Below are 23,493 nucleotides of genomic sequence, written 5' to 3' on the forward strand. Positions count from 1 at the left end.
GATCAACTGTTGCTAAAATAAAGAGATATAAGGCTGCAGAATTTCTTCAATAGCTGATATTTGCTTTCTTTTAAAAAGTGCACTATATACATCTTTGCCTGAGTAATAAACCTACTGGAGTAAACCTGCATGGGTTCTTCAATCCTCTGGAATCCATGCATTTAATCCTCTTATTCGTTAACTGTTAGCAAATAAGAAGAAAAAAATCAACACTGAAACTATCCTGATGTCCTAAAATAGCCAAATATTCAAGTTAAATTATATTTATTAATAATTCTGTGTTTGGATTTACCCAGAAATATGTTTTATTTTTTCTACATTTTATATCTATGAGAGATCGACTCGTCTATGTTATTCTTGCATTTTCAAATTCAGCCATTTTCTCTATCAAGGTTAATTTGGCAGGGTGCAGTGTTGGGGAAACACCATACAATGCATGTCTTGTCAATAACTTGTAATTGGCAAAGTAAATCAATAATTAATATTTTATAAATACTAATTTATTTAATAAAAATATAAAAATATAAATATACATATATAAAAATATCAGGATGATTCGATGCACAGACATTCTTCAACTCAATAAATATGGCAGTTATATTGATTCATTTATAGGAATATTTTTTTCAGATTATGTTACAAGGTGGGTATGAAGTGTCCCAGCTAATAATAAAAGTGATGCAAAGGAATTAAAAAATGAAAAGAGAAATTTGAGTTTTCCATCTCAGTAATAAAGGCACAAAAAGCCTTTTATGTTTCTTCTTGTTGCCAGTGAGAACCTTCCATCGGAGGATATTAGGCAGAGAGGGCATAGCTTTTTGTTTTAAACTTATATGCATCTAAACCATTCGTATTCATTCACGTTGACTTATTGATTAACAACCCTTACTAAGACAACACCTATTTTTTGTATTTTTTCCAAGTAAGAGAGAGTAGGCCACTTTTTATCTAGTAACATAGACATTACTTCCACTAACACTGACCAAGTCACAGATTACTTCTTCAGTCTCGGTCACTGTCATCTCCACCATACATATCTGCTAGTTTTTTAAATCGAGGTCCCCAGTCACTCAAGTAATCATAATCTTGGTTCCCATCTGTAGTAAGTGATTCAAGTGAACTAAGTGAATTTGCAATAGAATCATTTCCTTCATAGGCATATGTTGCCAGTGAATCATAAGGAGGTGCAGCTGGGTCTATATCATTTTCCTTTAGCCTTCTATGAATAAAATCTTGGACATCAATATTCTCCCACAGGGGTGCAGTCCTCCTTATCTGAAATATAGTTTCTGGAATAACATCTCTTCTCATCTTACTTTCCTCCCTAGCTTCTGGATTCCTCAGAGTGCCAATGTCAAAAGCTTGAGTATCCTCTTCCCCACCTCCTTCATCGTTGTAGGTCACAATATTATCCCGGACATCATCTTTTGAGATGATCAAGGGCTCTTTTTTTCTCTGCCTCTTCAGTGCTGCAAACAGCACAACTAAAACTGGAAAAGAAACATAGATAATGAACTGCATAGATCATAATGAGTATTCTATATATATATAAAAGGCTCAGTCCATGTGTCTGTGTGTCTATCTGTCCATAATGGTCTTGTGGGGCATGGCCCCAGCCAGTCTCGCACAGGCGGAAATTGCCTATCAAGAATGATGGTGGGGACAGAGAGCTGCCATGATGGCAGGGCCGGAGGGAGGGAGGAGGTGACATGGGACTGGATGTAGAGTCAGGGGGAGAATGATGGTGGGAATGGAGCGCCACCATGACGGTGGAGGCAGAGGGAATGGATTGGGGGGTGAGGCCAGCAGCACTGGTCTCGCTCCTCCTTCCCCCCCCAGCCCTGCTGCTTGGAGGTGGCACAGGACAGTGGCTGTGTGGTGCTGGCCTTGCACCCACCCTTCATCCTCTCTGCCCCCACCATCATGGCACCACTCCATCCTCACTGTCATTCTTGATGTGCAATTTGCTAGTTATAAATACTGAGATGAACAGGACAGTTATCACTGAAATGCAATGACTACACATTTACTATGACTAGGTTTCAAGGAGAAGTTTTGTTAAGAAATATTTGGTATGTAAACAAGAAAAAATATATTCTTGTAGAATAAGTAATATCCTAATGGAATTTAAGAATAAAAGTCTTATTTTTTAAAGTTTGGTTAAAACAATATTGATTATAACTGAATTTCACTTGATGTTTAAATGCAGGTTCTATAGTTGGCCCTTATTACTGAAGAAGCAGTGGGGGTTCTTTCTGCATTGTGTCCTAATAATTTTATTTCTGTGCTATGATGTATTGCCTGCCATGTAACACATAATAGTAAGGGTATGATTTTGAAAATGTTACCATCTCATTTTCAGGTGATTTAGGCACTTGGTAGCCAGCCATTGACTTTGATTCCCCACTACCTAATTCTCTTTTAAAAATGGAACTAAGATTTCTAGGTCACTTAAGTCACTTCATATAAGATAGTGCCATAATGAGGCACCCTGAACTAGCTAGTTCCCAACTAGAAGCAATAGAGCTATACTAGTGTAGTGCTATGCATTGGTAAGTGAGCTTTGCTTGTCAGAACTAGCTCTCAGTAGAATGAGGTATTTTAGCATAGAACTTCATTGTACTCTATAGGCACTTCCTTATGTGCTTTTGAATGTTTTATCCTAAAGGTCTATGGTCATTGACATGACTGATATTATCGACATAGCTCTTATTGAGTTCAATAGCAGCTGGAATTGGATTCTGTGTCTTTATTCACAGTTACTTCTTTAAATACTTGATCTTGCTAGTTTAGGAAGTGCTAGTAAAATAACCTTCACCTTTGGATCATGGGATTGGAGCTAAAGTGAGCTTTTATGGCTTGAGCAGAAGAACTGAAGTTCAATCTTTAAAGGTTTTTAGGTGAATAGCTCCCACTGATTTTAATGGGAATCAGAAGCCGTAATATCTTAACAATACTGGACATATACTAGTAACTCTGATTTTTTGTAGACTGAAACAGTAATACGCCACTTGGAATTAGATTATGCCAGTACTCTGTGCATAGCAACATGAACAAAATTATGCACTAAAAATAACTTGATCATTTAAGAATGAAGGGAAGAGTGGGCATGCTGAGGACATATAGGGACTGTGGCTAGGATCTTTGAACTTAAATATGGTCTAGTAAGTGTAGGTGACTTTTTGTTTCTATTGATTTGTGTGTGCTGTAGCTTAATTTAGATTTTCAATTGCTCCCATTGCCAACCAGGCATAGTAGCTCATTCATGCATGCTTAAGCATTTAAGAAACAGGGCAGTTATGAGGGCTGACTGATCATGGGCATGCTTCAAATAAGGTCCTATAAAACAGTATCTTTCATATTCACAGTTAGGTGCTCAATGCCTAATGTGAGCACAATGTTCTTAACCAGTTCACCAGCCTCCATTTCTGGTCTTCCTTAGCCTACTCCATTGTATTGAATTATGACTTAGCAAAGCATCAAGCTACAGGGGACTAAAAGTGTTGGCCATCTGCCCCTTTGCCCCCAAATCCTAATGTGTCCCTGTGCTACTTCTGTGTGTCTCTCTCACCAGCCTCAAATGTTCACCATTGAAGACCTAAAACCTGGAAAAAGTTCCTCAGACCTCAGTGGATATAAAAGTTGGAATTTAAGTTATTTTTGCCTTGTCTTTTACCCTGCTGTGTGCATATGCTAGATACAATGGGTTTTGAAGCAAAACTTGATTGGGAAACAGATTGTAGCCCCACTAGGGAGGCAAGGTTTCTGGCTGGCAACTATGACAGCCAGATATTTCTACTTCCTAGCATTAGTTTACCAGCTTGGGGTTTTATTCCATCTCATCTCTCTACAGCTTCTTCACATGCTTTCTCTTCCAAGCACATAATATCTCTGGCTCATTCCATTCCACATGGAAGCATTTGAATGTTTTGATGTCTATAGTTCCTGTTTGGTTTCCTATATATGATCTAACTTTTCCTAATGCATACAAAATACAAATATTTTGTAGCTTAATGACAGATATAATCGTTTAATTTTTTAACCACTGGGGCCAGATTCTGCTGTTCAAGCCACCTAGTGTGTTAGTTAACTACATGCATCTAAATACATGACTATTTGTGACTTGAGATACTGCTCACATGAGTAAAGATGGCAGTGACCTAGACTTTTAATCACCTGGTATTATATTTAACTAAAGCAGTGGTCTCATCACAGTGTTCTGCTTTCTGCTCAGTGACATTTATAACTCAACTTCTCAGTTAAAATGAAGCCAGTGAGAAAAAAATGGCCTCTTTCACAGCTTTAACCAGTTGCATGATAAACAGAACTTCATAGCATGACAGCAATGAACAATGTAGTGACTAGCACTTTCCATATTGTATGAAATACTTCTTGCAAAGAGCACTTACCTAGCAGTATAATGATGCAGAGGAGAATGGCAATTAGAGCACCTGTGCTGAGGCCTGCTGAAAGGAGCAAGGCTTCAGCATTACAGGACTGCATATTTCCCCGGCTATCACAGGCACACACTCGAATTGTCAGCGTGCCCGTGCTGCTCTGGATTGGGTAATCATTGTCAAATATTATGATTGGCAGGAGATAGGTACTCATTTTACTACGGCTGTATCCATTTCTTCTAGTCATTATCCCTGCTGTGTTATCTGAAATGGAAAAACCAGAATGAATACACATTACAGTATGATGTTTTGTGCAGTGTGCTGGGAGAAAAAAAGTTGAGATGAAATTGATGAGCAGAGATGTTTACCTTTGTTGTCTACAATAGAGAAGTTTGGATGAACTGCAAATTCTGGCACCAACTCAAAAAAAAATTTGTGTCCTTGAGGAGGCTCATCTTTGTCCATTGCACTAACAGTCTGTATCAGCTAGAAAGGAAATAATAATTCACATGTTTTTAAGTCTTGTAAAACCAGAACTCTTCCTTTTCTCATACAACTGTATAAAAACTGCCTTGCAACTATATTTGAAGAAGCAGACCACTATTCCAAAAACTAGTTCTAGTTGGGTTGTTTTCTACATTGACCCAAGAAGACCCCTATATATTTTTTTTATCTTTACAACCTGCTAATAGCAGACAACAAGGGACTGCTCTTAGCTTCAGCCAACAGTTTTCTGACTAGTTTTGGTGCCCTGAAATGATATGCGAAGGGTTATCTTGTGAGTAATCCAGTCACTTCCCATGACCTTCAAAACAATAGCAGCTGGTTCACATGCTGTGCTGCTAAGAGTGAGACATGGTTTCTTTTTCCAGCCTACATCACTCTGTTCCTTCTCATATATTCTAGTGTTGCAGAAGCAGAATGCTTAGCCATTTTTGGAGCAGAGAAGGAGTTAAAAGGCTTTGCATCACTCTAAACTGTAATCTCTAGCTGTGCAGTGGACCTGCTGAACTCTTAAGCAGGCAGTCAAGTCCAGTTGGGAGGGAAAGATAATAGCACTGGCACAAGGCCAAGGAAGCTGGCATGAATAAAGAGGAGAACAATCCTAAGGGTTCCTTCTGGGATTCAGAAGAATCCCTTATCTCATAAGGGGGGGAAGAAAACAAACAACCCCCCCAAATAACGAGGTATTTTTCAGCCTAAATTAACATGATAATTGTGTTTATGTGCCTTAAAAAGATAACATTTCTGAATATGAGAAGAAAAAGGCAGTTAGGAAAAGTTGTGAGCTCAGCAGCAACTTTACAGTAAACCTTGTGCTATTATAACTGGTGTCATCACATTTACTGTTCTATAAACTGTAATAATTCCACTGCACAGTAAAATAGTAGGACTGAATCGTTCATGTTCAGTAGCTGCTGTAGAGATGCAGAGCTGGGTTTACTGAAGTATCGGCATTGCCTAATTTTGTGAGAAGCTGGTAAGCTTCTGCAATGAATCATTTCAAACTGGAACTCCCTGGAGCACCCAGGGTGCCTATGTATATGTCCTAACACATCTAATTAGAATGCTCTAGCATCACTGCTCATCACGTGAATAAGCCCCCATAGGTTTAAAAATGGCTGCTTGGGCATTTTAACTAAAGCTCCTTGAATGAGCTGTAGTTAAAGCTCCCTGCAGGCATTTTTAAACACATGGGGGCTTAATACACATAACGCTGCTGTGTTTTAATTACAGCAGCTCTCCAGGGACTGCTCTAAATAAAACAACCCACACCCAACCAGGTGTATAGCATGTGTGTAGCACCCACAGAGCCTACAGGAGCTCCATGAGAAGTGAACTTGCATCTTGTGATGCATTAGATGTTGAGTACCTGCTTTGAGGTGCTATGCCAAGCGCTGTGATCTCCATTACTGCAGGTTCTTATAGAAAAGCTTATGTGCTATAGGAAGACTTGTTTCCCAGAGATTTCCAAAGTACATGCACAATATTACCTCTTCCATTCAAATTATATCAATATGAACATCATCTTAAACTTTTGCAAGAAAGACGTTTAAGGGACAATTGTCTGGGGTTTATTTGCAGTGGCTTGTTTTTGTTTCTGTTTCTTTTTTAATACCTGTCTAAATATTGATTTCAATGGGAATGGATGATACTTACTCAACGTTTTACATGTATTCTGTGAATCTCAGGGTAGGGCCCTATATTACACATCCATGACTATACAGCTACTAAAAATAGTAAGATTCTATGGACCATATAACTGTTTTGAATATCTGATTCTTTTGATTTATATACTGCTTAATTTTTTATTTTTTTTAGGTAACTGTCAATCCTCTGGTATATGTGTAAGAGAGATAGTCAAGTGCCTGATAAGTCACCTTGTGGTTGACAAGGCCAACTGGAGAGCAACACAGATTGTTACAAGATTCACAGATCCATTTGTGGACAGAGTTGGAGTCCAGGTTGATAGCATATTGCTTCCTTCTTTCTCACTTTGCTTCCATCCTCTGGATCAAAACCGCTTCACATTGAGCTCCACCCAGTGCCAGATGTTCCCTCCAGGTTGTACGTATTCTGTGTACTCCTCCCAGCTTTTTACTTTAATGTTGAATGACTTTATATAATTTTTGCACACATTATGGTATCACCACAGGGGGTGACCATGTCTTGAACTGTCTTGAAATATGCCATACAAAATACTACTGGGGATACAGTCTCTTCTCACTTGTTTGATAGTTCTTAAAACAACCTCTTAATAGTTGTTTCTTAGTGTGTCAGTCCTATATATTCCTGTACCTCTGTGTTTGGCATTTTGTCTTCCCACTTTATTTTTAGGATCTTATGCAGGCATTTCATGCGGAAGCTGTTTGGTTTCCTGATGTGCCTGGAACATATAGTCCATATTTCTGTACCATAAAGCAGGGATGATAGCACATAAGTCTCATAAATTTGCATCTTTACCTTAGTTGATCATTTGTTGTTATTCTATGCACGTTTTTGTAATTGCCCAAAATTAGCTGCTTTTTCAATTCTGTTAGTCAGTTCAGTCTGGAGGTCAAGATTCCTGCTGATTGTAGAACCCAGGTAACAAAAGCTGTCAATGACAGCAAGATACTTATCCTCCAGAGTGATGTCACCCACTTGTTCTTCCATCCCTTGGTACATGACCGCGGTCTTGTTGGCCAGGTACAGACATTAAAATTTGTATCAGTATAAGTAATTGGAAACAGGTCTATACCCATAACAACAGAAATCTGGCACACAAAACCAGTCTATACCTGTAACAGAAGTGAAGCTCAGCACTAGTATAGACTAGTTTAAAAATAGTGCAACCCAGTCTAAGATTTGCCCCCTCCCATCCACTTCACCAAAAGGTGAACGTGTGTTCTGTTCACTACCAATCTAAACTAAGTCACTTATAGAAAACCATATAACTTAGTTCAATTTCACCTCAGACTTTTTAATTGTCTGTACCTAGCCCGTGAGAATAATTTTCAACCTGAAGTTTTGCATGACAGAAAATCTGCCCAAGAGATTTGGCAAGGAAGATTTACTGTGGGCGACCAAGCCGACATTGTCCACAATGAGCAAATCTCTCACAACCAGTTTTTTCACCTTGACTTTTGCTCTAAGGCTTGTGATGTTGAACAAGCCTCCATCTAGTCTGGATCAAAGATAAAGGTCATCATTGTTGTCCTAGATTGCATGAAGAAGCAGGAATAAAAGGAGATGTTAAAGCACACAGGGGCTAAGATACACCCCTGTTTCACCCCATTATTGATGTCAAAGGCATTTGATTCTTTATTTTTATACTCTACAGTTGCCTTCATACCTTGGTATAATGAGTTAATGATGTTCAACAGTTTGGAGGAGACAATCCAATTTATTCAGAACAGTAAAAAGACCTTGTCAACCATATTAAAGGCCTTTGTCAGATGGATGAATGCTGTGTATAGTGGTATTTTTTTTCTCTACACTTCCCTTGCAGTTGCTTGACTGAAAATATCATATCAGTGGTGGAGCAACCTGAATAAAAACTGCATTAACTTTCAGGACAGATTCTTTCACCTAGAGATTGCAGCTTAGGGAGCATAATGGAATAACAACTTTTCTGATCATGTTCAACATGGAGATGCCTCTATAGTTGTCACATGCATCAGCTGCTTTCTGAATATCATCAGAGCACTTCAGTTAAAAATTTTGAGCACAATGCTTAGTCTTCTTTTGCATTTCTCTTTGAGCCTTTCTCAAATTTTCCTGGGTTGTGGTGTTGGGAGATGTCTTGTAGATAGTTAGTGCTATTCTTTTGTTTTCAACCAGTGGTTAAAGTATTTCAGAGTGCTTTTCAGGCCAGACTGCATTTTTCTTGCATCTTTTGTCAACCTCTGTTACAGCAGCATTCTACATGAGAGGTATACAATGTTAGGTGTACAATTTAGCCTCAGTGGCTGAGTTGTTTGGTAAACTTGCTTCCACAACTTTTTTGTTGAATAGTTTGCATCTTTCTATGTCTTTAGTTTGGCTGACGTAAATCTAAGGACAATTGGTAATTTTCCTGGTGGATCTTTATGGCATTGATTCTGATTTTGCAGCAGACCAAGGCATGGTCAGTGTCATAGTCAGCACTGTGATAAGACCTCATATGCAGGATGTCTTTCAGGTGGTTACACCTTGTCAGTACTAGATCCAGTGCCAGTGCCTTGAACTTGTATGTTTCCATGTCTTTTTTTGTGATTTTACAAGGAAAGGAGGTATTGATAACACATACATTTTGACTTGCACAGAGCTCTTACACTAGCTGGACATTTTCATTCATATTATAAATTTCCTGTTTGTCCAGAATACCAAGCCAGTTCTCAAAACTACATTGAACTCTTGCATGGAAGTCACTGAGTATTACAATGGTCTTATTCCAATGAGTTTTCTCAATCTCTTCTTCAAGTTGTTGGTATTAAATGTTCTTGTCTTCATCATTAGCCTGAAGGATAGGTGCATAAACAGTAAACAATGTGATGAATCCATTGTGTGTATGTACTCTGAACACCATGAGCCACATGCATATAGCAGTGGGGCTTTCACAGAAAGATAGTCACTGTTTCTAATAGCAAAGCCTACTCCCCTGTCTCTCCTTTCTTCTGCTAGCTTCCCATGCCAGAATATGGTGTAATCAATCATTCTCTTAGATAGAATCTGTGTCTGAGAATCTTTCTGATAATGGAGAATGTTGATTCCATATCTAACTAATTCATAGTTTAGTAGTGCTGTTTTCCATAAAGCGAGGTTGAACTGAATCCTGGAATGTTTGAACCTTCCGAAGTACAAGTTGTTTTGTTTCATTTTGGCTAGGATAGATTGTGTTGGGGCATGGCTTTTTTGGCCCACCTTTTCCTCTGACTATCAAACCAAGATCTTTGATTCATGCTCGTACGAAAGAGTATGGAGGAGTGGGGGCTGCCCTACACCGACCACCCCCACTTCAGACCATTGAGACAGAGTCCAAAGGCCAGACCAAGTCCTGACATTCAGTGCCTCAATGGTTGAAGCTTCTGCCAAAGAGCAACAGGTTAGAGCTGCTGTTGTCTGCCTAGCACATTAACAAGGGCATATTTCTGTCAGGGTGATGTCCCTTAGCCAGGGTAATGTCCCTTAGCCTTATTCCAACAAAAGAATACCCACAAAGAAGTGGGACCTAGAGTCTTGAGGTTCCCTATGAGGTTGCAGTGTTATGGTATTTTATACGCACTGCCCTGCCACAAGTAGCTCCATCATGTTGCCACCGGACATTCCAGCCAGATGCAATTTAAAGTCATACCTATGACCACTGCTGTTAAAACTTAAATAAAAACCAAAATATTATTTTTACATTCAGTACATATTCATTGCTAGGAATCAACAGTAAATGAGGCTAAAATTTTGCCTTATAGATTATTTAAAGTTAGTCTTTAAAGAACAGTTTTCTACATGATGAGCAGAATATAATTAAGGCAGGATTGTGCAATATTTCTTAACCTGATGAGGATCTCAAGGATACTTTAGGAATGATTGATTTCTTAATTTTGAAAGAAATGACAATGCTGACATTTGGACAACTTTTTAATTTCTTCAGCCAAAACCACATTTTTGGCAAAGCAGCTCTGTCATCCTGTCACTGAGGATTTAATTATACTAGTACTTTTTCTCTGATTTCACCCCCCCCCCTTTCCCTTGATTATTACCATTGCATCAGTTCCACTGGCAATAACAATGGTGGATGTAGTCAGTTAGACCAGTAAGTCCCAGGCTGTTCAGGCCTAAACTCTAATATTTTGGCAGTAAGAAGTCATTATAGTGGAAGGCTAGCAGAAGATCAAATTATCTAAAGATAACGTTCCTCCCGCATTTTTAGAGGTCTGTGAAAAGAGTGAAAGGGCAAAAGCATTAAATAGAAAGGAGGTAATTAGAATAACCAATTATATTTTGTGCCAGTGCTGTCTGGAAAATTCAGAGAGAAAATATCCTGCTAGATTAGCAACAAAAAATCTCTAGCTGGGTATCCTGGTGCTTTTCAAGATATAATCAGTGGGTTGAACATAATATCTGAATATCATTCCCTTCATGTGTAAATAAAATGAAGGATATACAATTAGGGTGGAAATAGGAACTTAATTACACCGGAAACTTATTGTTTAGGATTAGGCTGCAGAAGGGGGAGAAAAATTACATTACTTTTTACAACTTAAAATAACTAGATTAATTTTTTTTTTCAGAGGCTGAATAAATGAAAAAAAAAGGAGAAACATTTCTTCAGTTAACTTTTCCAGCCCTAAAATTGTGAATAAACAGATTGAGGCCATTTATAGTCTATGTCAAAATTAAAGTGATCAGGCATGGTAATCTTACTGTTAAATCTAGGGTGTAATGTTTCGGGTATATTTGGCAGTTTAAAACTTGTAGCACTGCCTCCATGCTTTTAAAGTAGTTCTATACTTTAAGTTATGATCACCAGAGGAAGACGGCATATGATTTATGAGGGGAAAGTTATTTCAAGTGACTTTTACTAAATCAAGAGTAATTTCAAGCAGATGAGAGTTATTGAGAAAACATTATTTTCTGTTTAGGTGACCTATGAATAAACTCATATTTGAAAAATTCATAACTACGTTTACTCTCTCTCTTTCCCTAGATACCCACTTCACATTTTCTATGGGGTGTTATTAGGTAAATTCCCATTTTTGGTAGGGGTCAAGCAGCTTTTTCAAGCAAATGCCAGAACTGAAAATATTTAAACAAAATTTTCTTTCCTTAATCTGTGGTCCAATGCAGAGAAACTATACTGAGGGGAAGAATGTAATTGGACCTTGCTGGACTGCCATGGAGAGAGACCACAAAGAGACTCTTTCACTATGCTTTTCCTGAAGTGACTCCTTATTTATTTTTTGCCAGGTGTTAAAGTCACTGTGTAGTTCTGGGTATCTTAATGGTATAGATCAAAGATAGACAGGTGTGGTAAAGACCTCTCTAAAAGAATTTGGAGGCACCTCCTTACCTAGGACTATTTTTTCTAAAATATTTACCCTATATGAAGGTTAATTATTAAAGGAAAACTGTTAATTCTTTAGAATAATAATTTAACACAATCCACAAGGGGGTTAAACTCCATCAGAAGTGTGAGAAATCCTTCCCCAACTCCTAATTCTCATCTTAAATTGATATCAGTTTTCAACACTGGGCTCCTGAGAGCATTTTTCTGCAGGCTGCTGCAGTAAGCCTGTAGACACTTTCACATAAGTTAGTTATAGCTTTTTATGAGCAATAATTATCAATGATAAATATGCCTTGTATCTGTCCTTTCCCAGTAAGGAGGAAATGCTGAATAATGTCAGGAAAAAGATGCCATCTTCTCAAATTACAAGATGAACTCTTTCTATGTTCTAATGTTAGGGAGCCCCTGAATGGCAAGAAAGGATATAGCATCATTTTGTCACTATTCTTCTTGTGGTCTTATGTACACACTCTGTCTCTGTCTGTACCCCCTACATATTTATATCTCTATGTAGAAGGAGAGTTGTATGAATCTTTTTACAGATATTATCTTATCTTAGCTCCATCTATAGATATATATAGATCTATGCATATATCTGTTAGGGCTTCAGTTGCTCATTTGATTCGGCGGAACCCTTTAATCTCTGTGAATCAAACTGGAATGCTCCAAATCAATTTGGGGAGATTCAATGTTTTGGACATAGACAGAGCTTTAAATGTTTTTTTCTACATACCTTAAGGTACCAGGTGGCTTGTGAATGTTGTGATCTTAGGGTGGATGGAGCATCCTACAGGAGCATGGGTGGAGTGCCAGCACGCTTGGTGCTGGACCTAGAAGTGGACCAGAAGTGCCTCCAGTTCACTTCTGGGTCCACTGCCAAGCACATACCCCGCCCTCACCCTGTGCTCTTATGGGATGCTCCATCCATCCCACCATCGCAGCATTCACGAGTTGTGCCTGGTACCCTGAGGTATGTAGAAAAAACATTTAAAGCTGTGTCTATGGCCAAATAGCAGCCTTCCCAGGGGTGTCAGTGGGTCCCCAATCTGCATTCTGGCTGACAGGAAAGGGGTGATGCCACCTGGGCCAGCAGGGCCAAGGCAGATCACCTTGGGTGGGGGAGGGTCCCCACACCAGTTGATCTGCCCCAGGCTCTGCACCCTCCTGGAACCAGCTCTGGTACAGAGCCAGGGCAGATCAGCTCATGTGGGGACCTGCCAACCCAGGGTGGGGGAGGGTCCCCACACCAGCTGATGATCTGGCCCAGGCCTTGCACCCACCTGGATCTGGCTCCAGTATGGGGCCGGGGCAGATCAGCTCATGTGGGGACCCACCGCCCCCATCCCAGGGGAGGGAGTGTCCCCGCATGAGCTGATCTGCCCCAGGCCCTACCAGAGCCAGCTCCAGGTGGGAGGCCTGGGGTAGATCAGCTGGTGCAGGGACCCCAGGATCAGGGCAGCAGGTCCCCACACAAGCTGGTCTGCCCTGGGCTCCGCTGGCCCCAGGTGGCAGTATCCAGCTCCTGCCAGCCAGCAGACAGATCAGGGACCACCTGTACCCCTGGGAGGGCTGTGAGAGCTGTTCCAGAGTCCTCCCAGGAGTCCACACTCCCAATCTGCCTGCTGGGTGCTGCTGCCTGGGGCCAGTGCTGGGGTGCAGGCTGTACCCAGCACCAGTCTGTCATCTTGCATGTAGGTCGAGGGCCCACAGCCCTCCCATGGGTATGGGGAACTCCCGATCTGCCTGCCAGATGACAGGAGGTGGGTGCTGCCATTTGGGACCAGCACCGAAGCCAGTAAGCCTGGCTTTGAAATTCAGAATGTTTCAAAACTTTTGAAATGTTTTGAGTGCTCTTGTTTTGTTTCAAAGCTGTTTCAAAGGCCTTTGTTTTGTTTCAATTTATCTGTTTCGAGCTCAAAATGCATTGAAACAACTTTGAAACAAAGCAGTAGATGAAGTTTTGTACAGCCCTACTCAACAGTAAAGCATCACAGTCTGCAAGTGTGCTGGTATTAGAGTGCAGTAAATTATCTGTAAGATAGTCAGGGACCATACTATCCTACCAAGGAGTAATTTACTCTGCCAAAACTCATGAATAGATGGTGACAGGGGCTGGCTGGGGCATGTGTTCTATGTGTGGAGGCTGCCTGCCATCTAGCCCTGCACTGCAGCACCCTCATGACCCAGCCAGCCTCCCTGTCAACTGCTGCCGACCCACAGCCTGAGGCTGACTCCCCACCCCCCCGCCCCGGTCTTCTGCTAGCCTGGGACTTCTCACCTGGCTCAAACTGCTGCAGTTTTGGGCACGCATGCAGACACTGTGCCCAAGAGTAGATAGCTCCATCATGGACTGTGTTGGAATTTATCACATCACCTCAATAAGACATGTAGATGCATCCACTGTTTTCTAATGGTTAATGTAGGTTATTTTTAGGTGAAAAATTAAACTGTTAGGCTTGTGTCTTCATGTGTTCATTTACTGATTTACTGTAATTTGCTGCATTTTTTCATTTAATTTAGCAATGTTGTTACTGTATGTCAGTTTAATTGACTTCATTATAAATGACTAATAGAAATGATAGATGATTCCAGAGACCGGCAATTTTTTATAGGTGTGGGCTGCAGCTTGTGACCTGTTCAACACTATGGGCTACTGGTCCTTTCTGGCCACTTCAGTGAAGTTGACTATAGACTGCAGTAAGGAAGAACAGCCTTCCACACAGGTGGAAGAAGATGGATGGAGCATCCAGAGGTGATTGGTATTCCATTAGCACTATGTAGACTGGAGTAGATCGCTAGGAATTAGTGCGCCTTTAGTAAAATGTTCACAGGCCAGATCTGTCCCATGGGCTGTAGGTTGCCAACCCCTTATGTATCTGACTGCTGTGTGTAGATCTAGAACTTCTCCCTTTTCTTCAAAATATCAAGTTGCTGTTTTTGTAAATCTTACATTAAAATATGTGGGGGTTCCATTGCATCATAAGGATATTCAAGAGAGGTGAAATTTGGCTCCTGACCTTTGCCTAAACTCAGCCTAAAGCCAAACTAAAGCTCAACTGAGTGTTGAAAAATGGAAATAGTTCTTTTTTTATTTTCTTTTTTTATAAAACTCTGTTTCTTTATTCTAGCCAGGACAAAAATGTGCAGGCTTTCAACATTATTTTACATATTTCAAATCATCATTATGTCACAGAGATTTATATAAATACCCAAAAGGAAAAGAAATTATCTAACCATGGTAATGTAGTGCTTTATATGTGATTTACTGAATAAAATGGTCTGCGATATTTGGCTAATTGAGTCCCTTCCAATAAATAAGACACTTTGGATTTTATACTACTAGGGCCAAATCCTGGCTTCCTTGTCCATGCAAAGGTTTGCTGAATTCAGTAGGAGTTAAGATTTAAGATTTTTCATCCTTGCATATGCTGAAATATTTGTGACAAACTTCTGAGTAACCTAAGAAATGAACAAACAAAGCGAAATGTAAAATCAAATATACATTTTTCTAGTAGAGTAAACATACATTTACCTGTCCTGCCTTTGCATTTTCACAAACAAATGTTTCATAGTATTTGGCAAATTCTGGTGCATGGTCATTTATGTCTAAAATCTTGATGAAAACAGATATTTGGCTGCTTTGCTTAGGATTATCTGGAACGAGACAACAATTCTCAGTTCATCTAAAGACAAAAATGTGGGTATCATATCTGTAATTTTAAAGGCATAATGATATTCAACTTTCTATGGATGTATATTGAATATATTTTAAGGCTGTGTTTATTTGAAACAGGTTGCATTATTTTAAATGAAAAAAAAATGATAAAACCATCTGAGACTAAACTGATTCTCAAAGTTACCTATGAATTCATCTCAAGTGTTAATGCCTACTTTCTGTGTTGCTCACAGCAGTGCTTAATAGCCTATGTTAAGGTGCAGGGGACAGAGAAATTGCCTGGGTTAATTCAAAGCTCTTTCTAATTACAAACGCAAGAAGTTTGCCTTTGACACTTTTGTCATTGATATGTATCAGAAGTAACCTCATAGTCTGAGCTATAGCAAATGAAAAAAGGTTTGCAGAGCAAATGTCAAGAACTGGGACAGTGTTTAGAGAAAATTCCCTGCTTATCGGGGGAAAAAATATATGCGTATCTCTGAATGCAGGGCTTGTGCTGTATCTATCTAGCACAATGGCAAGCTTTATGGCTTCCCAAAGCTGCTAGGGAGGAGGAGGAAAAATGGGCTTATAGAGCCCATCACTAATATCTCAGTGCTCTCTATGGTGCACTGGAAAAAAATGAAAATGGCTGTATCTATGTAAACCTAATAAGGCTCAATGAAGCAATAAAGGTATCAGTTGAAAGACACAGAATCACATTCTTTAGCCTGCCTGGAGGAGAAAGATGTGCCATACCTTCATTCTGTGCAAAGCAGGGGGTTCTGAATTTGTCTCCTGAAGGCAATTTTTGCCCCGGTCTCAAAAACTTATTAAGACTTTTGGGGGGTATTTGAATGCTGCTCCACTTTTTTCCAGCAATTCTCCCTGTACAGGGGCTGAGGGAGTGGTGTAGTGTGAAATGCTGTCTCTGGATCAATCTATGGAAGAAGATTCCATGGGAACCAATCATATGGGCTTTATAGCTGCTCTGCATAGCTGTAATGGACTTAAGGCTATAATTCTTTCATTTTGTCTGTAGGCAAGAGAAAGTAAACCATAGTAATCTTTTTTTCTTAAAAAATATCTCTGAGTGTTCTAGTTCAATAGTATACTGATTTGTTTGATTGTAAAACTGAGAAAGCAATAGAGGCAAATCTTGTAAAACAGTTAAAACATGTACTATATTATAGAATTGCAACATTTTGGGTTGCAACCTTTTTTAAGGTATTTCCAACTTACTAATTTCAGTTGCTATAACGGTGATGTTGTGCCATGGAGTTTCCTCCCGGTCTAGTGACTTTGAGATGAATATGGATCCATTTCCTGAGTGGATATTGAATATTCTGTCAAGGTCAGTGTGTCGATCCACAGAATATCTGTAGGGATATAGTTTGTTTGTATATCATCATCCTTATTATATTTTCAGCTTTGATTCCTTGTCACTCTTCAATGTTTTTCCATTCTGCTTTAAGTTATTACCTTAATGTCTGTAGTACTTTATCACCAAAGCTTCCCTGTAATTATTGTAGGGAATAATTAGTGCAGAATACTGCAAGTATTCAGGTGAAGTTATTTAAGACCAGTGACAGGACAGAAGTGTAGTAAGTCCTTACTGATAGCTAATTAATATGAATAATTACTCAAAATATATTTTACCTTAGAGATATATAAAACAACACTGGAATAACAGCCAGTTAATTCAGAAGGAACTACCTAAGCAAACATGGGTGCCTCTTGTGTCATGGGCACTGAACTTGAGATACTATAAAGGGACCTGAGTTTCAGAAACAGCTGAACATTCACCCTCTAAATATCTTTGATGTGTCCCTGGTTAAAATCACTAGAAAATATTTGTAGTGTCTTAATTTTTAATTTAGAGAACTGAAACAGCATCAAAAATTAGTATTAAAGCACATTTGCATTTCTTTATTTATCTTTGATTTCAAAAAGAAGTGTAACTTATATGGACCTTCTGATTTATTGGAATGTTGTATATGCAATTTCTTTAAAAATGTCCAGTTATAGAGAAAATAGCACTTGGAGTAAATAGGTCTGTTTGAGTTACTTTCATCTTCATTCAGACATATAGCTGAAGGATTTGAGTTTTATAATGACTTGCATGGAGAATACACTAATGTACTAATGTTCAGTGCTTTCATGTCAGCCTAGATAATAATAGCAGATGGCTAACCATTACAGCAAATGCACATCACTGAACATTTACCTCTAATTGTTATGACTTTCTCACAGTAGTTTCTTATTTAATATACTGTACAAATGTTGATAATTAAATATTTAAGCTGTAGAACATAGTATATCTCTAGGGAGTAATTTTCTCATTGGGCCTGTTGCAAGGTATACTGCAGAAAGCTGAGTGTCATCAACCTATAGGAAGGGACATTCATCCAATGGAAATATACTGTCTTCAGAATTTTGCATGAATTCATTTTTTGGAAATGTGGTATGAAAGCATTATCCTAAATATGGTTGGACTAAGAGTGTTGTAAGGTAATGATTACTTATTTTTATCATCCATATGTATTTCCTTTTATCTGATACCTGTAATCTTTCATTCAGAACTTATATAGGAATTTTTAGTTGTATTAGGCATCACTGGTTCTCTGTAGATATTTGTCTGCTTAATTATTTCCACTTAGCCACTATGACCCGAATGCTGCAAAAGTTGCTCCTAAACTTCTGTGGGACTCTTTGGGAGCTAAAGCTGTTAATCACTGCTTAGAATCAGACCCTCTGCTGTATACTTATCACATTTTCACACCAAGATGAAACTAGTATTTACCTTCTTTAGAGACCGATACTTACTTTATTGCATTCTTTGTGGTGTCTGGATCTTGAGCTATCACTTGCCCAATAATGCTTCCCTCCTTGGCATCTTCGTCTACTTCAATTAAATAGGAGGCTCTGCTGAACACTGGTGGTTCATCTATGTCTTCCACAGAAATTTTGACCAGGGCTGTATCCTTGAATGGTCCCAACTGCAAAAAGCGTGGGTCAGGATGACTATTGGCTGCCTCCACTCTTAAGGTGTAAAGCATCTTGTTTTCAAAATCCAACTGCTAGGGAGCAAGTTAATAAAATAAAATATAAAATAGGCATCACATAAAGAGAAATGCATTTACACTTCACAAACTAAAAATTAATAGGGATAGGAGTTTTTAGAGACCAGAATTTATGTCTGTGAGACCAACTGTGTCTATAGACAAGCATTCAGTTCATTAACTACAGGAGTATAAAGCTGATTATATTCTGTGGCAGGGCTTTTTCTGGTACCACAGGTCTGAGATCTCTAGTCAATGTGAACTTAAAGTGGCCTTCTGAAAACAGCACTGAAACTAGAAAGGATGTCTGTTTCAGTCAGCAGCTGTCAGGGGAGCCAAAAAACACATGAATTAAAATAAAAGCAAATCTTGAAATACTGAAATTTCCTGTTAATTGGAGATGCTGAGCTTTGGCTTACTCTGGAATGAGGCAACAATTCTCAATTCATCTGATGACAAAAATATGTGCATCATATTTGTAATTGCCCTGAAAAAGAGGGTAAATTTAAAGTATTTCTTTTGGGATGAAAAAATGAAAGATATAGAAGAAATGTAGAAAGTGAAGTCTAGGTAACCTTCATATTAAATGCTTTTGAAACATGAATGGGGTGGGGGAGGAAGGGGAGGGAAGAGTCACTATGTTTTCAGAAACATTTCCCTGGATTTAGGCGCAGCTGATGAATTGGTATATATATTTTTACATTTTATGTTGTATTTTTTAATAAATGATTTTAATGAAACTGTAATCTTTGTCTTTTTAAAAAAGAAAATTCTTTTCAAAATTGGTCTAGCAAGGCTTCCCCCCTTCCCTGCCTTAAATCGGAAACAGTTTACATAGTTTCATGTGCCATCAAGATCAAAGTATTAGGATTTATGTCTGCATGCAATTATGTATCCATGTGCAAGGTTTGGATTTGACACAAGGGTTCATGTGTTCATTAGAGAGTTAAGAGGAATGAATGTATTTGGAGTTATTGCTTGAGTCCCATTTGATGTACCCCAGAAAGGCAGCATCAAACTCAAAAAAAGCTGTTAGTCTTAAAAACTGGTGCTCAGATAATATAAAAATAGTCTTCAGTCAGTTTGATGGACAAGTCAAGATTCTTTAGAATCGGTGATGGTTTGTAAATTCAATTTATTTCTCTCTTTCACCTTAGGACACCTGTTAACAACCAAGATAGCCTAAGGTTTGATTGAAACCAAGGCAGATTTTGAGAGTTAGAGGTTTGACTTGGATCTTTCGCACATCTGTAGCTAAGATTCCTCTGTGGAGGCACAAGCACACTTCAGAAGAATGAGCTATCTGCATGGGGTTCCTTTTAGTCGCATAAGTCCATCAAACTTAAACCTTCAGGCAAACTTGCAATGTTGTGTTCACTACCGACTCTTGTGAGTCACCTTGCAGAGTTCAGCTGAAGAAGCTTGCTACAAGTTGAACCCCCTCCAGGATTTTGTGGCCCTAATTCAAACTGTTGTGTGAGAGTGTGTTTGCATTTGACAGACTGCAGTCATGACAAATATTGCTTTATGTGAAGAGGCATGTTAGAAATTTTTCACTGAGGGCTAGGAATAACAGACACCTGCTGAAGAAAGAGAACAAAACTTGTACAGTAACTTCTTGGCAGCTGACCCCCTTGTGAGACCTTCCCCTCCCCTTCCCCTAGAAAAGGAAAAAATAACTGTAACACCTGGAGTGCTAAGTATAATAAGAGAGAGGGAGGAAAAATAAACCTTTTTGACAGTTATAATCCCTTCCTGTGTGTCCTTGTCAGTGATGATATCAAACACATCTGATCCATCCCCATTAGAGATGCTGTACTCAATCTCAGCATTTTCACCCACATCGGGGTCATTGGCTTTTATTCTTCCAAGAGGAGTCCCAAGCGGTGCAGACTCAGGAGAGCTGAATTGGTACGTGCCTGGAAAAATCAAATCAAACTTTTTTTTTCCTTGGTGTTTCATCTCTCTAAATAATAACAGTCCTTTCTTTTCTCTGGATTTTTTTCAAGTTGCCTTCAAAGTCAAAACACTTTAAGAGAACGCTCTTAGTAACCATGAGTAAGCTTTGAAACAGAGTTCAGAGTTGACTGTCAAGCTGTCAAAAGTTGTTTTTTTACAAGGTAATACTTTAAAGGCATTTAGTGAAGTATTTGTTATGCACTTTTTAATACTCCTATTTTCCTCACATTTCAAGTATCATAATATGGCACTAACTGCTAATCTAATTATTTAATGACAGTATTTTCCCACTTAGTTTTGTGTTTCCACTACCTATAATTAAATAATCTTTTTTTCTTTTTTTCCCTTTTTATTTTTTCTCTTTTCTTTTCTTTTCTTTTCTTTTCTTTTGTTCTCTGTTTAGTTTTTACTATACACAAGAGTTCTGAAAAATGACTGCATCTTGAGAAGAAACCATAGACAAAACCTTCTGTTTTGAAATTATCTTTGAGAATTACAATTGCATTTTGTATAGAGGTACTTTTATTAAGACTTTATTAGTAACATATACTACAAATCAATTCCAAGCAGCCTTTGAAAACTGTTATAAGTGGATTCATGATGGCGTTCAGTGAAATTAAAAGAAATATGTTCAGGTCTTTGTATTAATTTACTTTGGTTATACTTGTTGTGTCCTTTTATGTTTGACTTTGGTTAATACTGTTGTAATCAGGTTTTTCCAGCCTGTATGTGGATGACAAAGGAATCATAACCTTATATATTTGCATATAAAAATTAATCAGAATTTAATTTTCTGTCAGCATTTGTTTAAAAAAAAATACCCCCCTGCCCCACTTAATTTTAAAGTTATGGTCCTATAGAGTAACTTGACCATATGCCTCTCTTGACCAATCACAACAGGCAATGTAGTCTGGATTTCAATTAATGACCTACAGAGTTAAAATACTTCTAAAATAATATTGGCAAGTATTAGATACAAGAAAGTGTGAGGAATAGTGTTTTCAGAAGCTGCTGCAAAAAATGTTATTTATTGTGTTTGAACAGTTCACTTAATAGTAACTCTTGGCCAAGCTGGAACATTTGAAAAATAGCCCTTACCAAGGGAATCTTATAAAGGTATGCCCTCCCAAGATGCACTTGATTTTGGACTATGTCTAAAGAAAGTGCAATCCTAACTCAACTAGTTTTGTTAGCTGAGGAATTGCATATCAGCCTAGCAGGGTCTAACCTACTTTCCCCAATGATGTATTTCCATGGCCTTTCTGTTTTCTTTAGGAGCCAGTTCCTAAATTTCTGCAAGCACAATGATCATAGCAAGACTATGCATAGTAAATGAGTTTCTATCCCATGTTTTGTCACAAATTAGCCTACTGAAAGTATCTTTTCTTTACCTATATAGATTTGTGAAAAATGAAGGAAAAAAGTTTGTCAAATAGTATGTTCCATTATGAACTCAAACCTATAGCTGAAGACTTTGTGGTAGGCTGGTTAGCTGTGATCAAGTCAACTGTAAATGACACACATTTCCCTTACAACAGGCTGAAAACAGTTTGGAAGTTAGGCCTAATGATATCTAACTATCAGTTCTGAAGACTTATTCAAACTTCTGGCTTTGGCAACTGAGCCAGAAATCCTCTAAAAAGAAATTTAATCATGATAGATTTTTTCTTTACAGTAAACGTATAAAGATTAAAGAGAAACACCTCCCTTGGGTCATGTTAGCTTCTGAAAGTTTATTCTATAATTAAGGTGAGATCAGTGTTGGCATGTGACACAGCTACTTTGTTTTAGTGCACAATTCAGTTGCAAAAGTTTCTGTTTTTAGTTATGGTTTGGTATAATTAAATATCTTTCCTGTCACTCAAACAGAATTCAGCCTTGGTGTTTTAGCTGTGTGGGGCCACTATACCTCTATGTGTGTGGCTCTGTGTGGGTGTGTGTCTGTCATACACACACACACACCTGCCCTTCCTCTTGTAGTCTAATTCACACAGGTTTCTTACTGAGTTTGCTCTCCATTTGTTGCTTTTTCACACCTCCCCTTTCACGTTGGATCAAACTATTAGCTGTAACTGCTGCCTTGCATAAAGAGATAAAGATTAACTGTCTTTTAGAGAAGACCTTAGAAGAGGTATGACTTTATGAGAGATTTTAAAATTTCCCAGGAGATAAAAAAATAACTATCATGGGGAAAAAGACAAAAAGAGGAAGTGATCATCAGGAAAGGAAAAATAACACTACTGCATATAGCCCACAGAAAGCCTTCCATTTCCCATGTGAAGTGTTTTGGTGAGGTTTAGGTAGTATAGGGAGGGCATAGTGCCTCTCTACCCTGTTATGAATTTCACTCTAGTGACCCAACCCAAAGCTCACTGAAGTCATCCTAAGGATTTACGTTCATTTCAGTGGACAAATCTTGAAAGAATCTTGAAAGAGCACCAGAAGGAATATGGGTGTAAAGACTTCAGATCTCAGAGTTACGTTAGAAGTCTGTATATCCTCTATCATGAGACAGCGACTCAGTGGTCTGTTTTATAATACAAAACAATGATCTCTACTCTGCCTTTGGGTTCAACAACTCCAGTCTGTTTAAATATTATACCATGCTATGCTACTGATATGTAAGCAGTACTTTCTAAAGAACATGAATGGAAGTGTTCTGCTTTTAGTAATCATTGCCCTGAGGCTACCCCATGAAATGGCTCTTAATAAGCAAGATTATTTTATTATTTTAAATGTATTATTTTCTTTATATTTCACATTCTTTCTTGTTTTGGAAACCAATGTTCTCAACATTTTATTTATTTTCAAATAAACTGGTTTGTTCTTGTAAATAGAGAGAAACCATTTGAAACTTCAAAAGATTTGTTTTCTAAAATACAACAGACAGACTGA

General features: G+C 38.4%; 1 protein-coding gene across 2 annotated transcripts in view; it reads right to left on the reverse strand.

The window, feature by feature from the left end:
* Positions 1-556: 556 nt before the first annotated feature.
* Positions 557-23,493, reverse strand: part of CDH9 (cadherin 9) — a 132,531-nt gene continuing 109,594 nt past the window's right edge. Inside the window, exons 6-12 of one of the 2 annotated variants that reach the window (XM_090049947.1) lie at positions 20,371-20,558; positions 18,404-18,654; positions 16,820-16,956; positions 15,455-15,576; positions 4,766-4,883; positions 4,410-4,661; positions 557-1,490 (exon numbers count right to left, since the gene is read on the reverse strand). In XM_090049947.1, the coding sequence (XP_089906073.1) occupies positions 1,003-1,490; positions 4,410-4,661; positions 4,766-4,883; positions 15,455-15,576; positions 16,820-16,956; positions 18,404-18,654; positions 20,371-20,558 (1,556 nt within the window). In that variant the 3' untranslated portion in view covers positions 557-1,002. Of the gene's footprint in view, positions 1,491-4,409; positions 4,662-4,765; positions 4,884-15,454; positions 15,577-16,819; positions 16,957-18,403; positions 18,658-20,370; positions 20,559-23,493 lie in introns of both variants that reach the window. The other variant, XM_090049946.1, reaches the window with a different exon arrangement.

Source organism: Crocodylus siamensis, chromosome 5 (genome assembly GCF_052110815.1).
Source record: "Crocodylus siamensis isolate JL-2025a chromosome 5, ASM5211081v1, whole genome shotgun sequence".
Taxonomy (NCBI): domain Eukaryota; kingdom Metazoa; phylum Chordata; order Crocodylia; family Crocodylidae; genus Crocodylus; species Crocodylus siamensis.